Source organism: Sphaerodactylus townsendi, linkage group LG05 (assembly GCF_021028975.2).
Source record: "Sphaerodactylus townsendi isolate TG3544 linkage group LG05, MPM_Stown_v2.3, whole genome shotgun sequence".
Taxonomy (NCBI): domain Eukaryota; kingdom Metazoa; phylum Chordata; class Lepidosauria; order Squamata; family Sphaerodactylidae; genus Sphaerodactylus; species Sphaerodactylus townsendi.
In genome coordinates this window covers 11,463,110-11,480,693 of record NC_059429.1, presented here as the reverse complement: position 1 = coordinate 11,480,693, position 17,584 = coordinate 11,463,110, and the positions used below count along the sequence as shown (strand labels likewise).

Here is a 17,584-nt window from a genome sequence, read left to right as displayed (position 1 = left end):
GCCAAGACTCCAGACACAATATAGCAACATGCCTGCCCCTTTCGGCTCAGCCACAGAATTGAAATCCAGTCTTTGCCAGATTTAATTTTAACCGGCTCTCTTTCATCCATTCCATCACAGCCTCTAGGCACTTTGCCAATGCAATTAGGGCAGTATTTGGTTGACCGTCCGTCTTTGGATTCAACTGGGTGTCGTCCGCATACTGATGACACCCTAGTCCAGCGGTTCTCAACCTGTGGGTTGCGACCCCTTTGGGGGGGTCGAACGACCCTTTCACAGGGGTCGCCTAAGACAATTGGGAAACACATATTTCCGATGGTCTTAGGAACCGAGACACAAATAATTTTATGGTTTGGGGTCACCACAACATGAGGAACTGTATTGAAGGGTCGTGGCATTAGGAAGGTTGAGAACCACTGCCCTCGTCCGAACCTCTGGATCAACCCGGCAAGTGCGTGCACATAGATGTTAAATAATAACCATAAGGAGTCTGAAAGCAGTTCTCCAGGTTAGAGTCCACCTGCTCTTAACCCTATACCACGCTGGTTTTCAACAGGATGACCACCTAGCAGGGCATGGCTGCAGAGGAACGGAAAGGTTGCCGCAGCCTTGGCCTTTGAGAAGTTGTGTTTGGTTAAATGAACGCGATGTTTTGTTGAAAATGGAATTGTGACTTTTTGATTGTTTAGACCAGGGGTCTGCAACCTGCGGCTCTCCAGATGTTCATGGAGTACAATTACCATTAGCCCCTGCCAGCATGGCCAATTGTTTTCAGACTCCTTATGGTTATTATTTAACATCTATGTGCACCCACTTGCCGGGTTGATCCGGAGGTTCAGACGAGGGCAGTGGTTCTCAACCTTCCTAATGCCGTGACCCAATTGGCCATGCTGGCAGGGGCTGATGGGAATTGTAGTCCATGAACATCTGGCGAGCCGCAGGTTGCAGACCCCTGGCTTAGACGGTTAAATCTATTCGAAGAGGGAGCCAGATCTGTCAGATCCGTAGCTCTGTTGTTTTAGTGAGACTGCCTGTTGCCAGATAATTTGTTCTGGAGTCTGACACTTAATTTCGTGCCAAGATGAGACTTGTATTTTTCTCCTTTTCAGCCAATGTCGAGTTACCGTCTTCTTGCTGAAAATGCATATATTACTATGGTAAGTGCTGAATCAGTATTTCCCTCTCTCTCCCCCCACCCCACCCCCGGTCCTCCAGTTGCCTTGGGTGGAAATGGAGAGTGTTTCTGCAGCTGTTGAACTACCTTGGAGGTCCCAGGTTTAACCCGTGTCGGCTCCAGTAAGAAGGTTCTCGAGATTCAAATTATTGGGGAATACTTTACCCCCAAGTGGTGATCTCTCTCCAGGGTCTCTGGCTGTGATCCACAAGCGAAGTGCAATAGTCCTATTGAAGAGGGGATGGATGAGGAAAAATGCGATATTTTCTAGCCACAAGGAGAAGAATTGCATCCCTTCCAGTTAGCACCTGTTAGCTGGTCACCTGGCAGGAGGTAGTTCCTTTTTTGTCAGAGGCGACTTGGTCAAGGCAGGTGCGCAAGCCTAAACAATTGCAGTTGTGTACCAGGCATTCAAATCCAGAGCCAGGGCTGATTGTGACCTGCACCGTTGAAGGGAACTTGATGTTCGCAAAGTTCAAAACTTATTTGATATGAGGGCCGGATATGATATAAATGTGACTTTGTTGGGCCAGGTGCTGGAGGGTTGGCTTCTTTAACTAGCCCCAGAATGTCATTGGGGGTGTTCCTGGACTGGTGAGCCCATAGCAGGGTGGGAGGGCTGCCTTGAGAGGGCTTATGAGGCCCACACGCCGAGGTAATCCCCCCCCTCGCAGCAGTGGCATAGGAGGTTAAGAGCTCGTGTGTCTAATCTGGAGCTGTGGAGGCTTATCTGGGGAATTCAGATTAGCCTGTACACTCCCACACACGCCAGCTGGGTGACCTTGGGCTAGTCACAGCTTCTTGGAGCTCTCTCAGCCCCACCCACCTCACAGGGTGTTTGTTGTGAGGGGGGAAGGGCAAGGAGATTGTCAGCCCCTTTGAGTCTCCTACAGGAGAGAAAGGGGGGGATATAAATTCTTCTTTTTCTTCTTCTTGTTCTTCTTCTTGTTCTTCTTGTTCTTCTTCTTCTGAAAGCTTCTTGCACTCCTCATCCCTTTAGCTGCCTTTTTTTGGTTTCACGGCCACGCAAACACAGACAGCCTCCTGCTCCACAAACGAAATGTCCCTCTGGCTCAGTTTGCCTCTTGTGATGGGCAGATTCTTTCCCAAGGTTTGAGCTCTTCTCCCAGCAGCTGGTGTCTGAGATCATTTTAATGAGAGATGCCAGGGCTTGAACCTGGGACGTTCTGCATGCACACTTTTGCTGCTGAGCCCGGTGTTGCTTCTCAAGTACAAGTACAAAGACCTTTATTAGGCATATTTATGCTTCATAAAATTACAAGAAAAGGTATAGTGTTTGCTATTGATTCCCTCTTAGCGACATGACCTGCAACAAGTAGTAAGCTGTTTTCCCTAAAATCAGAGGATCATTACTATTAAATAGTTTTACCATGCAACCTTGGGGAGATGCTTTACCCATGATTGATGATGATAGAACTTTCCTCTGTGAATTATATTTTGGACAGTAACATACAATATACTCCAGTGTTTCCACTGCAGTAGGACAATGTGGGCAAACTCTGTCCGATAGGGGGAGCTTCTCAATCTGACCTTGTAAAAGGGCAGGGGAGAAGACATTGCATCTGGCTCTAGTCCAGGGGTGGGCAGTTATTTTTCCATGGGGCTGCATAAGAAACAGAAAATATTGTGGAGGGCCGGGCCAAAAGGCAGGGGGGCGAGGCGCTTTTGAAAGCCCTGCAGAAGCTGGCAGCCAAGGCAATCGGTTTCTGCGGGGCTTTCAAAGGCGCCTCGCTCCCCAGCAAGGCAGGGGGGCGAGGCGCTTTTGAAAGCCCCGCAGAAGCTGGCAGCCAAGGCAAACGGCTTCTGCGGGGCTTTCAAAGGCGCCTCCCCAGCACGGCAGGGGGCCAGTCAGGGTCATCCGGTGGGCCGGATGTGGCCCGCGGGCCGTATAATGCCCAGGTCTGCTCTAGTCAGAACCCATCGTTGTTTGGGATCTGAAATTTGTAATAGATAATTGACCATCTTACCCATGTCGGGATTGGTACCTAGGTGTATTGGGGAGCATGATGTTGCATGGCTGTTTAAATATTGTTGCTCCTGATCAAGGGCATTGTTTCTACATATCACATTCTCTCTCTCTCTCACCCACCCACTTTGCAAATTTCTCTCGGTAGACCTACGATATCCAGGGGAACCTACAGCAGGATAGCCAGGTCACCGTCTCCGTGATCTTTGAGAACAAGAGCAGCAGCTTCCTTAAGAGCATGGAGCTCAACGTATTGGACTCTCTGAACACAAAGATGCTGCGGCCGGAAGGCTCCTCGATACACGACGGCATCCCCGTCCCTTTCCAGTTGCCTCCCGGTAATGACCGACCGACCGACCGCAGAGAGATGGGTGGACCGTGGGACTCGAAAAACCTCTTTTTTGTTTGTTTTAAACCAGCAGGCAAAGCGTGAGCAGGAAAAATGGGCCCAGCTGGACAAGGAAGGCACTGAAGTTCCATTCCCCCCCCCAAACTCACATTTCCTCTTTCTTTTTATTACTTAGGGGTCTCAAATGAAGCCCAGTTTGTTTTCACCCTTCAGAGTATCATCATGGCCCAGAAGCTAAAAGGAACTCTGTCTTTCATAGTGAAAGTAAGTCCGTCTTTTGGTTTTCCTCCTTTCATGAGTGCTGCCGCTTCCCTTCCATAGGTGTCAAACTCGCGCCCCTCCAGATGTTATGGACTACAGTTCCCATCACCCCCTGCCAGCATCATGCTGGCATGGGGGTGATGGGAACTGTAGTCCATAACATCTGGAGGGCCGCGAGTTTGACACTTGTGGTTGAGAGCCTGTATTGGAAAGCAAATGAATCTTGTTCCCTGTTGCCTTTTTTGTCTGTCTGTATTGGAAGGCAACTGAATCTTGTTCCCTGTTGATTTTGCGTTAAAGCTCTCTTGCGGTATTTACAAGAGCTTGGAGCCTTCCTCTGTCTCCCCCCCCCCCCCCCCCCGGTCCCCGAACAGATCCATGGCAAAGAGGTTATTTCAAAGTTACTGAGCGAGCTGCCCCGTCGTCGGCAAGCTGGAACGGGGCGCTTGGTGACACTGTCCTCCTCCCTTTCTCTGTGTTTTCCAGGACGACGAAGGTTCAACTCACGAAAAACTAGATTTCAAGTTGCACTTCAGCTGTGCCTCTTACCTGATCACGACGCCGTGTTACAGGTAAACTGGTGGGGGCGCTGCCCCTCGCTCAAGAGGCTGAATGGCTTCCAAAGCACAAATCTTATCACCCTTTGTAAGGCCATGTGCCAGCAGGGCCTAGTTTCTGGGGCTGCTGGATAGGCTGGTCTTAGCAAGAAGGCATTCTCGGGAGCAGCGGGATTTCTCAGATGCCCTGTCGTGTTTCTTGATTTGATCAGGTTTGCCTTCCTTAGCAGCTTTAGAAGAGCTGAGAAGGGCCTGCCAATGATGCAGGGAACGCCAGTGTAACTGCTAAATGCAGAGCCGGCCCCTCTAGCTCAGTCACGTCTGCTGTGACTGGCAGCTGTTCCCCAGGCTTCCCAAGCATCTATTGTCAGAGATCCTTTTCAGTGCTGGGGTTGTTGAAGGCTGGTTGCAAGACGGGAGCCTTCTCATCCAGAGGCGTAGCTGCAAGGGGGCTGGGGGGTGCATGTCACACCAGGCTCCTGCCTGGGAGGGGGGCAGTGGTGGGATCCAAAAATTTTAGTAACAGGTTCCCATGCTGGTGGGATTCAAACTGTGGCGTAGCACCAGTGGGGCTGGGCGGGGCATGACGGGCGTGGCCGGGCATTCCGGGGGCGGGGCCTTCCTGGGCAGGGCTGTGGCAAGGATGCAGCTGCTGTGCCGGTCCTTGGGCAGGAAACGAATGCACGCAGGCGCAAGCTGCCACGCACGCCGGTGCACCTCCTGCTAGACTGCTTCAAGTTCTGCGCGCTACTGCTGAGAGGAGGGGCGTAACTAAGGCAAAAATCACGTGGCAAAATCACCAATTAGTAACCCCCTCTCGGCACACACAAATAATGAGTAACCTACTCTCGGGAACCTGTGAGAACCTCGGGGGGGGGGGGGAGCAAATTTTTCAGGTTTGTTTTTTGTATTTTTAGTGTTTTCCAGTTTTTGGCCTGCAGGGGGCGCAGTTTTAGGCTAGCAGCACCAACATTTCAGGGAGTTTTCAGAGGACTCTCCTGATGATACCACCCATGTTAGGTGAGGTTTGGTTCAGGGGTTCCAAAGTTATGGACTCCCAAAGGGGGTGCCCCCATAGGTTCCAATGGGGGCTAATAGGAGATGGGGGCTACACCTTTGAGAGTCCATAACTTTGGACCCCCCTGAACCAAACTTCACCAAACCTGGCTGGTATCATCAGGAGAGTCACCTAAAGATACCCTGAAATGTTGATGCTGCTAGCCTAAAAACTGCTAGCCTAAGAACTGCGCCCCCTGCAGGCCAAAAACTGAAAAAATATTAAAAAATACAAAAAACACAAATGAACATGGGGGGGCGGGGGGGGGGATAGCAAAACTCAGATTTTGCACCGGTCTCCATTTTCCCTAGCTATGCCTCTGTTCTCATCCGTACTTTTCCCTGTCTTTGCAGCGACGCTTTTGCCAAGTTGCTGGAGTCGGGGGATTTGCACGGCAGCTCAATCAAAGTGGACGGCATCACGTCCCCATTCCATCATGTATTGGCAAAAATATGTTTCTACCATCACTTCTCAGGTGAGTTCCTACGGATGGATGTCAGACCCCACCCCTTCTCCAGAGGTGAGCAGGTTCCATTCATCCAGGGCTTGCAGCTTCAGTGACCAGGGGGTAGCTCCTTAAGTTTGCCCCCAAATGCTCATTTGCACCTGCTTAAATGGCTGTCCTCTTGTTTCCTTTGGCACAGTTCTGATTATTATTTCCTCAGCAGCAAAGTGCTTCTATCCAGGGCATCGGCCCAAAGAATCCTCCCTGGTGTACAGCGGGGTGTAGTGGTTAAGAGCAGGTGCAGTTTAATCTGGAGAACCGGGTTTGATTCCCCGCTCTGCCATTTGAGTTGTGGAGGCTTATCTGGTGAACCAGATTAGCTTATGCACACGAACACATGCCAGCTGGGTGACCTTGGCCTAGACACAGTGATAGGTAAATCTTACATCTCTCTAGTACCCATAACAATACACATAATAAAATGGCTTGCCTTAATACACACATATATGTATATTCCTATCAACATATATGTATATTCCTATCAACAGTAGAGGGATTTCGTGTAGAATCTATGGCATCCCACAGAGTCTCCCTTCTCCTGCTGCCATTATCTCAAGGGGAACTGGTCTCTGTAGTCTGGGGCATCAGTCTTAACCCCAAGAGAATTCCAAGCCCCAACCTGGAGGTTGGCAACTACCAACAGATGACATAACTTGATATGGGGGGGGGGGGTAGAGGGCATATTTTTCACCGGGATCCCAGCACAAAGGAGGCAGTTTATATCCGAGAAGCAAAGAGGAGGGGTACAATGCAAAAACAATTACAAAAAAGGGCACCGCCATACCATAGCAGGGAATGGTGTTATCTTTAGCCGCATCAGGGATATGAAAAGTTGAGTCTTCAAACTAACCCTGTTGTGAGACGGCAAAACCCATGCAATCACCAAAGAAGGTTTTTCCAAAGTGTTATTTTGTTGAAGGGTGCCGTACTGAAGCGGGGTTCACACCCCAGATAGCAGGGATGCGCAACACTCACACTGGAACACACAGCAGGAACTGAGACGCACACAGCTATATCAGCTTCCCAGAAGCGGTCCTTCTTTATTAGGTTCACAGCAATGTTGCTCTCTCTGACAAAGTGCTTCGCCAGGCGACAAGAAGACAAGAGTCTCACAGGACATAGCACACTGCTGCATTATATGCATTTCATCAACCAATCAGAAAACCTTTCCAATTAGCTCCAGAAAGAGGCTGTCATACAGAGGTGGTCATATGACACCTGTCAGTTAGATTTTGTAGATCAGACATTTGTCCTGACATATTTACCGCGGATAGCGTTCTGCAGGTTGTTTTCTCTTTGACGCCAACTTATCGGGAGATTGCTACCAGCCACTATTGTCAACAGATGGGGAGACCAGCTTGTATGGACTATTGATTTTTACCAACCCCTACATGGAGGTTCAGTTGAACGGCTTGATGTTACAGACAGCTATATGGCTAATATCCGACTGGATATTTGAATGGATCCTCAATGCTTACTAGCATTTGGACTACTCATATTTTGGTATTTCTACTCCAGACCAGAAGTGTTGCTAATCTTCGTGTGTGTTGTTTATAACGTCCGTGCATTCGTCACGCTGTTGCACTTTATAGCACCTGCAGTTTTGACAAAAATTTGGACAGGAAGCCGTTTGCTTAGTTCAGTGATGGCGAACCTATGGCACGGGTGCCAGAGGTGGCACTCGGAGCCTTCTCTGTGGGCACATGCACACAGAGTTCATCATTTGGGGGGCGGAAAATTACACACACACCCCCACACACATCTAGACTGACCTGTGCCACTGAGTACAACGTCGCGCACCGCGGTGAGCAGGGAGGACTTGACTGGCGGAGCTGGTGCCTGTGTTCCGGGTGGCTGCTGCCGGGGGGCAGGGGGGGGGCGCAGAGGTGGCAGAGATGCTAGAGAGGCACAGAGCGGTGCGCATGGGACTTGCTGGAGGCTAGAGCAGGCTAGCCCCTGCTCAAGCAAGTGGGGCGGAGGATGAAGGAGCCAACCGGTTTTTTCTAAACTAAAACCTCAGCATTCAGGTTAAATTGCCGGGTTGGTACTTTGTGATAAATAAGTGGGGTTTGGGTTGCAATTTGGGCACTCAGTCTCAAAAAGGTTCGCCATCACTGGCTCAGTTGTATGTGGCAGCCAGGGTGTGGTGGTGTCCTTTTTTTTAGGGCAAAGGAGGCAGTTGCCTGGCTCCTCCTTGTGGCCCAGACCCCATGGAAACGGGCTGTGTGGGAAAAACTCCTTGGAAGGTGTAAAGATGTCAATCCCCTGCTCAGGCTTGTGAGTTCCAAAGGACTTTATTGAAGGCAGGTCAGGAACAGAAGAAAGCAGAAGGAATGGAAGCATGCCAAAACAGTTGATAATATGGATAGCACGTTCCCCATCCCCTACATGGGATCAACAGAGTTTGCAGTGTCCAGCCTGGAGGCTCTTCCCAGCTGCAAACCTCAAGGACAGCACCAGGAGATAATCAGGCACCTGCAAAACCGAAAGTACTCCCAGAGAATCCCCCCCTCCCAAACATGATAACTTGACAATAACCAAGTGGGGTGGGGGGTGTCTCTTAATTTTAATTTGCAAAAAAAGCCTGCTTTTGGAAACTTAGGGGGGAAGCACTCTTGCCATCCCCCTCACACATCCATTGTTCTTCCAGTTGTAGAACGAGTCGAAGCCTGTGCCTCCATGTACAGTCGTTCCATCCAGGGCCATCACGTCTGCCTGCTAGTGAAAAAGGTGAGACTGGGGTGGGTGGTGGGGGAAGGTGTCCAGAAATAATTTCTTCGGGGCATTTGGGGGCTGGTAGAGCATCAGCACATACCAACTGGAAACACCATGTTTCCCCCTGTTAAAAATTGAGAAGAAGCCAAGGGGCTTAGTCTGGGGTGGCTGTTTTGGAGTGTATCATCGAAGGCTTTCATGGCCGGATAAAACTGGTTCAGACCTTTGGAAATAATTTGTGTTGGTCCAACACTTGTAAGGGGTTAGAAGCCACATAGAGTGTACTTCACTCACATGGCTTAAATGCAAGGAAAACCAGCTGTAGGCTCTAAAGATTGCTGATATCCTTTAGCATGGTTATCCTCTCATCTGATTTCACAGTATTTCACTTTCAGCCATTGAGGTCATGGTTCGGTGGGGGTCGCGCCCCAGACTGTTCAATAACAAGACTCTGGTTCCAGTAGCTTTCTTTATTATGAAACAGCATCAGGAAAGGAGCATTTAGACTTCTATTGCCAGAGCTAAGCACAGCCAGTATTGCAAGCACCATTATATCCCACGTCACCCCTATGTCCTGTCACTCTGCCTACTGACCAGTTCCCAAGGGGGGGAGGCCCACGATCTGCTGTAAGGAGAAACAGCCTTCCCCCCACTAGGGTCAAAACAGTTTACATTCCACTCTGCTGAGAGAGCTGTAGTAGCAGGTGGGTAACAAGCTGATAACAGGTCTGAGAAAAGGAAAGGAGGGAGAGGGCAGTGCCCAGGTCCCAGGTGGGAGGTGAAACATGGAAGGATCAAATGGGCTGATCATGGGGGGCGGGGCCTACACCCCTGACAGCTTATGTGATTGGTGATTACAACCCTTTCATCACGTGAGAAGAGGAGGCATACATAAAAGCTGTAACTTTGGTTTATAACCTGTACAGCAAATCAGAGGGATTCCTAATTTGATTTCTTTTAAAATTTGGATTTGTGGCTTGATCTTCCCCCTATCCTCCCCCCGCCCCCTTTCCCAGTTTACAAATCGGTAAAGCATACAGGTACCTCCTTGCACAATTCCTGGGGAGAATCACTTGAAAAGCAACTTTGAAAAACACCAGGATTTCCTAGAATCTCACTGGGAATGGCCTCCATTCATGGTGGCAAAACTTCTAAAACAGTATCGTAGAAATAGAACACAGAAAAACAAAGTCCTGGGAACTGTTTCGTACCACTGCCCCCCCTCCCCCACTGGCTCGCTCTCTTGTTGATTTGCTAATGCAGCAGTGGCGTAGGAGGTTAAGAGCTCATATATCTAATCTGGAGGAACCGGGTTTGATTCCCAGCTCTGTCGCCTGAGTTGTGGAGGCTTATCTGGGGAATTCAGATTAGCCTGTACACTCCCACACACGCCAGCTGGGTGACCTTGGGCTAGTCACAGCTTCTCGGAGCTCTCTCAGCCCCACCTACCTCACAGGGTGTTTGTTGTGAGAGGGGAAGGGCAAGGAGATTGTAAGCCCCCTTGAGTCTCCTGCAGGAGAGAAAGGGGGGATATAAATCCAAACTCTTCTTCTTCTTCTAATTATCTGGTTCTCTTTTAAGGGAGAGGATTCCGTGTCTGTCGATGGGAAATGTGACGAATCTACCCTGTTGAGCAACCTGATGTCTGAACTCAAGGAGACCCTTTCAAAGTGCTGAGTCCTCTTGGAGAAACTGGCTCAACCCCCCCTGTTCTCCCCTCTCCCCCCTCCCCCCCCCAAACAACGATATCAGCTCATGGACTGACCCTGGCCAAACAGTTTCTCCCCTCCTCATCTCTCCTTTTGTGCGCATGTACAATGCCCGGGACATGTGTGTGTTTCAGTTCCAGTGCACCCTGGGTTGTGTTCTCTTTGTTTTCTTTTGTTTTGTTGCCGTTTACATGTCCTAGAACTGTACTCCCATCACCACCCCCCACATTTCACACTTTCAGACCACTTGCGGTGTCCCTTTCCAAACGACCAGTGAGATCTCTGCCACCGCTGCCTCCCTGGCATGGGCGAGCCGGTTATTCGAGGCGTCAAGGGGTCCGTGCCAGAGCCCCCGTCTGCGACAGCAGTGGCCTCATGGTGAAAACACTGGCCCGCAGCCTCAGTCGCCTTCTCGTGGGGGGGAGGGGGGGCCTTATCTGCTTGAATCCGTCGCAGTTCCTGGGAAGGAAAACCAGGAGGATTCGCACACAGTTCATCTCCACGGTACCCAAACTGGGTCTTTCCCCCCCGGAGGAAGCATCCGTCGCTGCGCATTCCCAGATGGACCAGACCCCCCCCTCCCCCCCCCCCCCCCCCGCTTCGCACAGCGAGGCTCTGCTGGTGTGCTTTGCAATGTCCACTTGAAATAATCACATTCCTGGGGGAAAATACGTAGAATGTAGCAAAAAGACAACTGGAATTCCAAAGGCTTCTTGTTTTCCGTTTTTGGTTCTATTGTTCCTTTTTCCCCCCCTCCCCGCCACTTCCCCGGCTTGCTGCGTGAGGTTGACCACTACCGGGCCTAGACTGTCCCAACAAATTGCCTCCTCTTTAGTGACGTGACCTCCGGGGCCGACATTTTAAACGTACGAGGCAGCCCTTCTGGGGGGCGGATTTGTGCTCATCCTGTCTTCTGTGTTGCTGTGCCTCCGTCTTCCGAACCCAGGAGGGGCCAGATGTTCAAAACGATGGAACGGCGTCAGGTACAGACAGGTGGACAGCTTGAAAAGCGAGGACAGCTTGAAAACTCTAACTTTGGCTGGAAACTTTATTCTCTTCCCCGCCCTCCCCCCTCCCCCCGGCCCTTTTTCTACAAACCTATTTTTTTTGTCCCCTGAAATTGGGACTTGTTAACGGTTATTTATTTGAAACCTTGGGTGGAGAACAGCTACAAATGAAGTAAAGCTCGCCATTATGTCAGCACTTAACATTTCAGGACGCATCTGTCGCTGTCAGTATGTCAGAGGAGGTCCCCTGGTTTAGAAATTCAGTATGGGAGGGGGAGAGGGGCGGAAAAGAAAACAGCTGGAAGGAAGCATGGTTTCATCAGCTGACTTGTGCTTCTGCTTCAAGACACCTGGTACCTCAATACACCTCTCTGTGGCTAGGGGTATTTTCTTTTCCCCCTAATAAAAGAAATCAACTGTGGTGTGTCAGCTGTTTATACGACTCTCCGATGGGACTTGTCACAAGAATCTGGGCCTCTTCCCCTTCCTGCAGTACGTTGTGCTGCTTTCGATGTATTTTGGGCAGCCCTGCAGAGGAATCAGTTGCGTTTCACGGGCAGCGCGTTCTTGTTCAGAATCGTCAAAAAAACTACACGCTCCTTGGAATTAGTGGATTTAAATATATATATATATATACATAAATATATATATCTATCTTCCTGGATGAAAAAATGTCACTTTAGCATGTTGAGTCTGTTCTCTTACAGAACCCTGTGCGGTGATCCTAGAAAAATTTTTTCTGAGAGCTCAGTATGAAGTGTTATATTTAAAAAAAAGAAAAAAAACCTTATTTGCTATCAACATTCCCCTAAAAGAGAAGAGAGAAGGAAATAAAACACACACATACCACGAAGCTGCTGTAATAAATTTTGTGTGAAGACGATCCAATAAAATTTCAAATCTAGTTTTGACTGAAGGACTTTTTATTCCCCCTCCCCCCCCCCTCAAAAAGTTACTGCCTGTTATTTCAAACCATGTTGGACCGATTCTTTTTATTCTGGGACAGAGGTGTCCAACTCTGGCACTTCAGATGTTCATGGACTACAATTCCTATCAGCCCCTGCTGGCCTGGCCAGTTGGCTAATGGGAACTGTAAGAACATAAGAACCTAAGAACAAGCCAGCTGGATCAGCCCGGAGTCCATCTAGTCCAGCTCTCTGCTACTCGCAGTGGCCCACCAGGTGCCTTGGGGAGCTCACATGCAGGATGTGAAAGCAATGGCCTTCTGCTGCTGCTCCCGAGCACCTGGACTGTTAAGGCATTTGCAATCTCAGATCAAAGAGGATCAAGACTGGTAGCCATAGATCGACTTCTCCTCCATAAATCTGTCCAAGCCCCTTTTAAAGCTACCCAGGTTAGTGGCCATCACCACCTCCTGTGGCAGCATATTCCAAACACCAATCACACGTTGTGTGAAGAAGTGTTTCCTTTTATTAGTCCTAATTCTTCCCCCCAGCATTTTCAATGAATGCCCCCTGGTTCTAGTATTGTGAGAGAGAGAAATTTCTCTGTCGACATTTTCTACCCCATGCATAATTTTATAGACTTCAATCATATCCCCCCTCAGACGTCTCCTCTCCAAACTAAAGAGTCCCAAACGCTGCAGCCTCTCCTCATAAGGAAGGGACTCCAGTCCCTCAATGTAGTCCATGAACATCTGAAGAGCCAGAGATGGGCACCCCTGTTCTGGGAAATGCAACAACCAAGTTGAAAGAGTTACCATTGGATGTCCAGGGCCAGTGTATATGTGAAATTGGTGATGGTGGAAAGCGTTAAGTCACAGCTGATTTATGGCTTACTTGTAGCATTTCCAAAGGAAAAGATGTTCAGAGGTGGTTTGCCATTGCCACCCTACGTGTCAACCCTGGACTTCCTTGGTGGTTTCTTATCTGAGTACTAACCAGGGCCAACCTTCCTTAGCTTCCAAGGTCTGATGAGATCAGTCTCGCCTGGGTCATCCAGGTCAGGGCAGATTTTCGGAGGTGGTTTTTCATTGCCTGCCTATGCATATCACCCCTAGACTTCCTTGATGGTCTCCTATCCGGGTACTAACCGGGACTGCTGCTCCTCAGCTTCCGAGATCTGATGAGACCGGGTTAGCCTGGGCCATCTGGGTCAGGGTAAATGTGATATTTCCAGCCACTAAACTATGGTTAATGAAGCCAAGACAAGAGGTCGTGCATTTCTGTATCCTCCACCTGACTCAGAAACTCCCTTATCCGTAACCACGGTTAGTCGGCGCATCTGCATTGCTTTCAGCTAGGTTTAACACCCAACCAGGGCTTGCTGTCATCCTGGATTTTACACTTGCTTCGAGATAAGAGCAGAGGGTGGGTTTCTCACACGCCTTTTGTTGGGGTGCTGCCGATCCCAAACTTGTGCAGGCAGATCTTTCTGAGATCTCCAAATCTGAGCAGGCTTTCAGAATAAGATGGGGGGGGGGTGAGTCTCCTTCCTTCCTTCCTTCCTTCCTTCCTTCCTTCCTTCCTTCCTTCCTTCCTTCCTTCCTTCCTTCCTTCCTTCCTTCCTTCCTTCCTTCCTTCCTTCCTTCCTTCCTTCCTTCCTTCCTTCCTTCCTTCCTTCCTTCCAGGATTAGCAGAAGAATACAAAGAACCAGTCGTCTTCATCCGAGACCTTTTATCTGGTGCAGGGGTCTGCAACCTGCGGCTCTCCAGATGTTCGTGGACCACAATTCCCATCAGGCCATGCTGGCAGGGGCTGATGGGATTTGTAGTCCACGAACATCTGGAGAGCCGCAGGTTGCAGACCCCCACCCCAGTGTATGCTGTTTTGATATTTTAGGTAGTAGAAAAACAAAGCACCACAGACGCTTGGTAAACTAGCATTAAGGTTAGTGGCTTCTTTCAACAGGTTGCTTGCCCTGCAGTACAGCTGAAGCCAAACTTCCCCTTCTGGCGATCCAGCCTTCATTTTCCTGAGGAAGACGGCTTTATGACCTTGGGGCTAATTTCCTGCATTTGCTCTACAACTGAGTCCTTGTTTCATCGAGTCGCAGTCCCTCAGGACTTACAATCTCTGCTTTGAGGGATAATCCGTTAACGGCACAGACTTTTGGTTTCTGGCTGCAATTTCTGTCTTTTGAACACGTTACTTCCAAGATTTCAGATGGCCTCGAGGAAATGTGTATGTGACTTGGAGGGAGTTAGCCCTTCCCCGGCCTGCAGGAAACCTAAAATATTCTGAGAGACCTGCCTCATCCAGCACACTCTCTTTTTGAACTGTTACCATCCGGCAGACGATACAGGTCTATCAAAACTAGGACAAAGAGGCTTAGAGACAGCTACTACTCTAAAGCTGTGGTTATGCTAAACTCCGCAGCTTCGTGTTGATGTGTTTGGGGCTGTGTAGGGATGGGTGGAGGAAGGGGAAAGTGAGGATGGGGTATGAGTCTGAATTTGCGTGCATCGAGGAATGCTGCTGTAAATTTCGTGTTGCGTGCACAATGACAATAAATGCTTATGCTTAAAAGGGGGGGGGACTTTTTTCATTGTAAAATCCACCAGTGAAAACCAAATGCGGGAATTTACAATACCCACTTCAATTCATTTTTCTCTTAAGCAATGGGGAGCTATTCGATCAGGAGACTCATTCCCAAGAGGGAACGATCGTAAGCTCCCCATCCAAGTAGCTTCAATGGAGATAGAAACAAAGCGGAGAAGTTATTTACGCTGTGCAACCATACTGTGAAAAAAATGGATAATGTATTGTCGAAGGCTTTCACGTCCGGAATCACTGGGGGGCTGGCATCTTCTAAGGATCTGGATGCCAGCCACAGATGATGATGATGATGATGATGATGATGATGATGATGATGATGATGATGATGATGATGATGATTGTCGAAGGCTTTCACGGCCAGAATCACTGGGGTGCTGTGTAGTTTCCAGGTTGTATGGCTGTGTTCTAGCAGCATTCTCTCCTGACGTTTCACCTGCATCTGTGGCTGGCATCTTCTAAGGATCTGGATGCCAGCCACAGATGATGATGATGATGATGATGATGATGATTGTCGAAGGCTTTCACGGCCAGAATCACTGGGGTGCTGTGTGGTTTCCGGGCTGTGTGGCCGTGTTCTAGCAGCATTCTCTCCTGACGTTTCGCCTGCATCTGTGGCTGGCATCTTCTAAGGATCTGGATGCCAGCCACAGATGATGATGATGATGATGATGATGATGATGATGATGATGATGATGATGATGATGATGATGATGATTGTCGAAGGCTTTCACGGCCAGAATCACTGGGGTGCTGTGTAGTTTCCAGGTTGTATGGCCGTGTTCTAGCAGCATTCTCTCCTGACGTTTTGCTTGCATCTGTGGCTGGCATCTTTAGAGGATTCCTCTGAAGATGCCAGCCACAGATGCAGGCGAAACATCAGGAGAGAATGCTGCTAGAACACAGCCACGAAGCCCGGAAACCACACAGCGCCCCAATTATTATTATTTATTAAATTTTATACCGCCCATCCCCGAAGGGCTCTGGGCGGTGTACAACATAAACAACATAACATAACTGAACAAATAGAGCTCTCTCATGATTTTAAATCGAAATACAATATAAATATGGGCTCTAAACATTAAAATAAGAGCGTTTAAAACACAGCGAAAAGAATATAGCGTCCAGACGATCTAAAAGTCCCTTTCTCTCTCGAGAGAGAGAGCGCGACAGGAAAGGCCCATAGATGTATAAGGGCTGCAGAAGTTAAAAAGGGGAGAGAGATACAGATCCTCTAAAGATACCAGCCACAGATACAGGCGAAGCGTCAGGAGAAAACGTTACTGGAACACGGCTATACAGCCCACAACCCCCCAAAACGGATAATGAACTGAAAAACATTGATGTAAAAGTTGATTCCCTCCTGAGAAATAGAGGACAGGAAGAATATGAGCCCTCCGGGGGAGGGCGGTATAAAAATCCAATAATAAAATAAAAAATAAAATAAATATGGTAGGTCTCTTTTAAGTAAGATTATCTGGCAAGCCAGCAGAAAGTATCTCTGCAAGATTGGGCTCATCTGTACATTACGGGTGGGTAAAATCTGTACATTACGGGTGGGGAGCAGCAGTGGCATAGTGGCTAAGAGCAGGTGCATTCTGATCCGGAGGAACCAGGTTTGATTCCCAGCTCTGCCGCTTGAGTTGTGGAGGCTTATCTGGGGAATTCAGGTTAGCCGGTGCACTCCCACGCACGCCAGCTGGGTGACCTTGGGCTAGTCACAGCTTCTCGGAGCTCTCTCAGCCCCACCCACCTCACAGGGTGTTGGTTGTGAGGGGGGAAGGGAAAGGAAATTGTCAGCCCCTTTGAGTCTCCTACAGGAGAGAAAGGGGGGATATAAATCCAAACTCCTCTTCTTCTAAAAAAACCCAATTGCCCCCCGCAGCTAACATCGTCCAGAGAACAAGTATACCTCACTTGACTTGATGCATTTTCCCCTTCCCTCGTGCACACAGTTTGCTGTTGACTTCCACAGCAGTGTAACACAAGGGAGGTTAGAGGCAACAGCTGGGTGTTCTCGTACGCACCTTTCCAATGCTAAATGCTTGACTAGATTGGAGGATCAATAATTGGCAGGTCAGGCGTTCTCCTTTGATCGCAATTTTATTTCACATGTCTGGTGCAGTTCTTGCTGCTACACAACAGTGTTGATTGGGCAGCTGGGCGCCCGCGATTCCGCCGCCGGCGCTTCCGCCGCTGGCGTTTCCCCGCCGCTCTCGTTCTTGGCCTTCGCTGTGAGCCAGTTCTGGGACAGCGTAGCATTGATACCTGTGGAGCAGGGAAACGCAAGCCTGTTAGTTGGGTCTGGCATCCAACGCTCCTTTTGAGTTTGCCTGCAAAGAGCGGGGTTCAGTCTCTCTCCCTATCTGGGGCCCGCAAAGTGGCTCATGAAATATTTAAATCAGAAGAAGAGGGCTCTAAGGAATCTCATTGGTTGGAGATCACGTCTCTCAAGATTAGGAGGTCGGGTGCGATAGGAGCACAAGAGCTAGCGTGGTGTGGTTAAGAGTGGTGGACTCTCATCTGGAGTACCGGGTTTGATTTCCCACTCGTCCACATGAATGGTGGACTCTTATCTGGTGAACCAAATTTGTTTCCCTGCTCCTCCACATGAAGCCTTCTGGGTGACCTTGGATAGCCACGGTTCTCTCTGAACTCTCTCAGCCCCCACCAGTGGCGTACCTGCCTAGGGACAGGGGGTACCCTATGTCTCCGGGCGCCCCCATTTGGTCACGTGAGGGGGCGCC

At 49.4% G+C, this 17,584-nt stretch overlaps 2 protein-coding genes across 3 annotated transcripts in view; one reads left to right on the top strand and one right to left on the bottom strand.

Annotated features, from left to right (window-relative positions):
• The window catches only part of AP3D1 (adaptor related protein complex 3 subunit delta 1), an 83,489-nt gene extending 71,264 nt beyond the window's left edge, over nt 1–12,225 (top strand). For both annotated transcript variants that reach the window (XM_048497175.1, XM_048497176.1), the window contains 7 exons: nt 1,110–1,157; nt 3,310–3,499; nt 3,686–3,774; nt 4,258–4,343; nt 5,739–5,860; nt 8,541–8,620; nt 10,187–12,225. In XM_048497175.1, coding sequence (XP_048353132.1) covers nt 1,110–1,157; nt 3,310–3,499; nt 3,686–3,774; nt 4,258–4,343; nt 5,739–5,860; nt 8,541–8,620; nt 10,187–10,282 — 711 coding nt within the window. In that variant the 3' untranslated portion in view covers nt 10,283–12,225. The remainder of the gene's footprint in view (nt 1–1,109; nt 1,158–3,309; nt 3,500–3,685; nt 3,775–4,257; nt 4,344–5,738; nt 5,861–8,540; nt 8,621–10,186) is intronic.
• The window catches only part of IZUMO4 (IZUMO family member 4), a 43,567-nt gene continuing 36,626 nt past the window's right edge, over nt 10,644–17,584 (bottom strand). Inside the window, exons 11-12 of the mRNA XM_048497767.1 lie at nt 16,976–17,105; nt 10,644–10,773 (exon numbers count right to left, since the gene is read on the bottom strand). Coding sequence (XP_048353724.1) covers nt 10,644–10,773; nt 16,976–17,105 — 260 coding nt within the window. The remainder of the gene's footprint in view (nt 10,774–16,975; nt 17,106–17,584) is intronic.